At 38.0% G+C, this 5496-nt stretch overlaps 1 protein-coding gene across 1 annotated transcript; it reads right to left on the bottom strand.

Annotated features, from left to right (window-relative positions):
* Window positions 1–2046: 2046 nt before the first annotated feature.
* Window positions 2047–5172, bottom strand: LOC114743549 (polygalacturonase 1 beta-like protein 3). Its single transcript, XM_028931761.1, has 2 exons — window positions 5080–5172; window positions 2047–4022 (listed from the first exon to the last, which is right to left on the bottom strand). The coding sequence occupies exons 1-2, from the start codon at window positions 5170–5172 to the stop codon at window positions 2085–2087; spliced, it is 2031 nt and encodes a 676-aa protein (XP_028787594.1). The 3' UTR covers window positions 2047–2084.
* Window positions 5173–5496: the final 324 nt, after the last annotated feature.

The following is a 5496-nucleotide window of genomic DNA, read 5'->3' on the forward strand; positions in this document are numbered from 1 at the left end:
AATCCATTTTGTCTCTCATATTTATGTATTTTTTTCAAAATAGTCCTTCTAATAATAGTAGTTCTAACTAATACACTTGACTAATAAGGATATTTTAGGAAAAATAACACATATTTATTAAAAATAACTAACTTGACTTATTTTCTTAATCTATTCAAATTACTCAACTAACTCTCATATTTAGGATTATAGATAGTATAATCTAATGTTATTAGAGTACATTTTAGGAAAATTAGGCCCCGGCTGGGCTATAATTGTTATAATTAACTAATTTATTTAATTTTTAAAATTTATTAAAATTAGTTAAATAATTAGGTCAGAGCTTGGGCTTCACCGGGTTGTTCAAATTGCAGCATCATGCTGGCTTGCCCACTCCAATATATGCTGCCAACAATGCATCATAAGAATATATATAACACCTCCTCCAACCTTTAATATAAGAATTAGTTAATTAATTTGAGTATATTAAGGAAATTATTTAAGTTAGTTGTTTGTAATAAATAAGTGTCATCTTTCCTAAAATACTCTTGCTAATTAAGTGTTATTTGATGAAATATTTTATATATACAATTACTACAAAAACTATCTTTAAAAAATAGATAAATAAGAGAGATTAAATGAATTAGGATCTTATATTTAGAATCAAACTAAAAATTAATTAATTCTTATATTACGACGTGAAATTAGTGCATGCCTTTCAATTGCACTGAAAATTACCCGAGTACACGTGTTCTTGCAAATGATACTTTTGCAACAGATGATATTTAGGATATCCGTGTGTTACAGTTGACCACACTTCAAATAATTGCCCTGCTTTTGGAATGATTGTGTGAATTCTCTTTTACATTAACTTCAGCGTTTGCACATTAATTTAAGGGCAAAGCAAAAGGATATACTACAAATAAAAAAAATGACCACGTCGTGTGTTGGCTTGGTGCGTGTTGGGGGACCCCTCAAACCACTTTATTTATTTTTTAATGAAAATCTAATTAAAGCAGTAGCAACTTGCGTTTTGATTATTGAAAATTTGTGTCTGGAGAGCTGAACACGCTTTTTAGTTGTATCTTGTTTTTGGCTGTGGAGAAAGCGGAGGACAACTAATTAATTTCGGCCACAATGTGCTAAATGCCCGAATATTCTACTACCTCCGGTCCTAATTATAAGACCCAATTGACTTATTTGAGGAGATTAAGGAAGTAAGTTAAGTTAGTTATTTATAATAAATAAGTATTGTCATTCCTAAAATATCCTTGCTAATTAAATATATTGGCTAAAACTATTATTATTAGAAGGATTATCTTGGAAAAAAATACATAAATATGGGAGACAAAATGGATTTGGGTCTTATAATTAGGACCAAACAAAAAGTCAAATGGGGTCTTATAATAAGGACCGGAGGTAGTATATTATTTTGAGTCACTAATTTGAAATTCGAAGCTATCCAGATTTTAGAGATCACTCTTCACACACATCTAGATTATTAAAGCATTGTTAAAAAATGGACGCCAAATGATAACCACTATTCCACCTCTGATTTAAAACTCATATACCCCCTTTAAATGCTGATACGAATGCCATGATACATGAATAATATTATTAATCTTAAGCTGTACTAATACAAATTAATAATATACACTTTTCAATACTTTTTTTTTTTAACATAATATGCTCTTCATCCATATTTTATTTTATTATATGTTAGCAATCCGATCTCGATAAAATATTCCCAATCAGTTTTTCCCTTGCGCCCCTTCCTGATTCAAATTAAAGACCCATAGAGAAGGATAGCTAGACAATCACACACACACACACTAATTACCCCAGTCCGCAATCGACAGGACAGTACATCAGCGAAACCAAAATCCTACTGCTAATTCATTGATCGTTACAAGAGCCAAGCTCAAGCTCAACTACTCGATTTATTTTGTTTGAATTAGAGCGACATGCACTAACGATCTTAATTTATAATTTATAAGTGGAATTCAACCCAAAATCTCACATTTAAAAGAAAAATTTCATATCACTCGCGTACAAAGCTGTTGACTCAATTGCTCTAGTTCTCCATTGTTCTCCCCTTTTTATTCTTAATTCTCATGATCAGCAATAGCCCAGGTCATGTCATTCTGGAAAATCCAGTGACAAACCTCAATCCGACCGGGACCCGGACCCAGAGCCAGGAAAGCGCCATGAGTGGAGCTCCACGCTGACGTGTCCAGGTGGCAAATGGCAACACCGTGATTGATCTTCGCTTTACTGGTCGGATCTAAAAGATCCGCTTCGTACACCCGAACCTTTGGAACAGAGTGGCAGTAATAGAGCAGATAAGGAAACAGGCTCTGATGGCACGACACTGATTGGGTGACACGCCCGCCGTTGATCCGTTTGACCGAACCCACCATTACGCTCTTCTTCGACCCGTTTACGTTCTCAGTGGTTCGAACTGTTACGTCGTGGCCCAGAACTGAAATCGCGAAGTCGATCATGTCCTCGACGGAGCCCACGCACCGCTTGGTCTCACCCCGGCTCGGTGCCCTCTCGCACTCACCCAACGAACTCTCTAGAACCTTCTCCATGGACGAGTCATTCTCCACCTTGAATATTTGCTTCAGCTCAGAGATCTTGGAAGATGAAAACGGTAGTTTGGACAGGATGGATCGGGGCAAAAACGACCTTTCCGGCATCTTATCTCTTATATCCGGCATAGGCATTACGGTCCCTTCTTTGAGCATCGCCTCACGGAAGAATTTGCCCGGTTCCACCCATTTATTTACGATCCTGCCACTGGCACTGCCAGCTTCAGCTTTGGACGCCATGGAAGCGCTGTTGGTGGAGCTATCATTATTATATTCTGCGAATGAGATACCCTCTTTGGCATATTCTTTGAACTCGTGGGTGTCTTTCAAAACATTATAGCCTTTGAATCCAACCTTGGGATCGACGGCCCCCTTACCGTACTTAGTGAACGTGTCTGCGCCCATGTTGCCGTCGTTCCCATAATTCATGAAGTCAACTATTCCGCCGTTAGAGTTCTTCGCGTAGGATGTGAAGCCATCGGCGCCGACATTGGATCCATTTCTGTAATTAATAAAGCTTTCAATAGGTCCGTTGCCTCCATCTCCGTAATTTTTGAAGTTATTATTTGGGACGTTCATGTTGTCTCCGTAATTGTTAAATTTATCAGTCCCGCCATTCCCAGTCTCGCCGTAATTTGTGAAGTTAGACTCGATGACGTTGGAATGCGTCTGGTAGCTGTTGAATTCGTTGAGAGCTCCGTTCCCATTCTTGGCATAGCTGGTGAAGGTCTGGTCCCCAGAGTTTGACTCGTCGGAATAACTGGAGAACGATTGGGTCCTCGCATTAGTGGCGTCGGAGTAGGAGGTGAATCGGAGGTGTAACTCGTTGACTGAATCAGTGTACTGCTTGAACTCGCCGGCACCGCCGATGGCTCCGGTTCCGTAGGTGTGGAAGTCCTGTTCCACGTGCTCGCTTTGCGAGGCGTAGCTGCGGAAGTCGTCTTTGCGATCAGTGGAGCCTCGGCTGTATCGTCGGAAATCGTTCTGACTCGGCGTGAGGAACTGATTCTGGGAGTAGTTTTTGAACGAGTTACCTCCGCCGAGCTGATCCGATCCATAATTTGTGAAGTTTTTGGGATCTTGATAGACAGCGAAATTGCCATATTGATTGTGCTTTCCTGAGGTTCGTGCCGACTCTATCGAACAGACAAGGTGGGCGGAGGAGCAGAATTCATGGAGGCGCGTGGAGAGCGTATTGGTGGCTGCAAGCTGAGCAAAAGTCGCCGTGTCGACGGCACTCAGTGGAGAAGCCTTCGAGAGCAAAAACGATGGTTTTGGCAAATTGTTGGTGATCTTTTTATCCCAATAACGTTGCAGAAAAGCTTTTGGAGTGAATGGATTCTTCTCCCTCGCCGCAGCCTCGCCGGAGCCTCCAACGGCGGCAAAACTAACCTGCATTGATGAATGACGAATATCACCGCCGTCAAACCCTACTAAGAATGCCACAAACTATAAAGACAATGCAATGAAAAGGAACTAAGAAACAAAACTTACGCTGAAAGATGAATATAGGAGGAAGAGGAGGAAGGTGGTTCTCATGTTGGTTTTCAAGTTTCAACTGTATAGTTAAATTTATATCAGCTCATCAGAACCCGACTGCGTGTAAGTACAATCCTGCATGAATTTAGGAATACAGGAGATGAATAGAGATCGTAAGAATCGGCACGCCAGGAAAGGAGAAAAACAACATAAGAATCATGAAATCAGAATTCAGAGACACCTTGAGGACGTGGTGAGATGCTTGCATGAACGTGAGGATTGAGGAAGAAATCGCATTTATAGGCCATGAAAGCCTCCCATTGGTTACTCTATATGTACTAATCTCAAGAGCATCATAAATTAACTGTGCAATAAAATATCACTCTCACGTGTCCTAAATGTAGGAGCAGGCCAGGTAGCATGTTATTTTTCTTGTTTTTTTTAAATAAAAGACTGTATTTTATTACTGACTAAGGGAGTGTTTGGATGGAATCAAAATCATTATTTAAAAATATTTTTGCGGTACACAAAGTAAATATGTGGAAGAGTTTGTTTTGTTTTGCTGAAAAATACTTTTAAAAAACACTTTTGGGTGCTTCCAAACAATCCCTAAGAGTCACATAAAAGGACTAGAATCCTTCATCAAAGTCTACCTCATGGAGGATGCAAAAATTATCAATCATCAAGGTACATACCATAAGACTTCAACCCATTTTGTATATTATAGTATTTTTTTTTTCTAAACCCTTATTTAATTGCACATAAAAGATTTTTCATCAAGGAAGTAGTTCCCAGTTCAAATTAATTAATGGTTAAAAATGGCACTTTATGAAACCAACATACTGTGCATTCTTCATAAATGATTAAGCTAATTATTTTTTTAATTTTTATCAATTAGTAATTGACTAGTTCTTATATTTGATATCAGAATAAATTATCTGGATTTGTTCTTTTTTTCTTAGTTGTAGTTGGATTTGGTTTTTCAATGGCCTGACATATTTCAGTTCCAAAAATGTTCCTAGCAAACAAGTGACACATTAGACGGTGGCGGGATGCGTTGCGTCACCGCTACGGACTCTACAAGGCTCATTACCTCCGCTGAGCTGAATTCGGAGTTCATTTGTTAGAATTGGTTGTTTCTTTAATATATAATAATTAATAATTAATAATTAATATATATATAGTAATGTGTTTGGAATAAAAATACATATAGTGTGTTTACATAATAATATCATTAACTCCTATACATCGCTCTCATGAATTATTAGTTAAAATCTTAATTTCCTCAGTAAATGTATATCTTTTCAATTTTACCCTTGAATAAAATAACTGTCTGCCTCTTTAAATTAAAACACCCCTCCTTGATCATATGACGTAACGATAAATGAAGGAAATGTATAATTGCAAAATATTACTCTCTCCGTTTCATGATATTTAAGTGGGT

The sequence above is a fragment of the Neltuma alba genome, unplaced genomic scaffold (genome assembly GCF_004799145.2).
Source record: "Neltuma alba isolate B1F8T4 unplaced genomic scaffold, ASM479914v2 tig00004045_pilon, whole genome shotgun sequence".
In the NCBI taxonomy this organism is placed as follows: Eukaryota; Viridiplantae; Streptophyta; class Magnoliopsida; order Fabales; family Fabaceae; genus Neltuma; species Neltuma alba.

Coding starts and splice junctions, on each gene's coding strand:
- LOC114743549 (XM_028931761.1), bottom strand. CDS start 5,172: ATGAACTCCGAATTCAGCTCAGCGGAGGTAATGAGCCTTGTAGAGTCC. Junction 4,023..5,079: donor CACCGTCTAATGTGTCACTT/GTTTGCTAGGAA, acceptor TTGTCTTTATAG/TTTGTGGCATTCTTAGTAGG.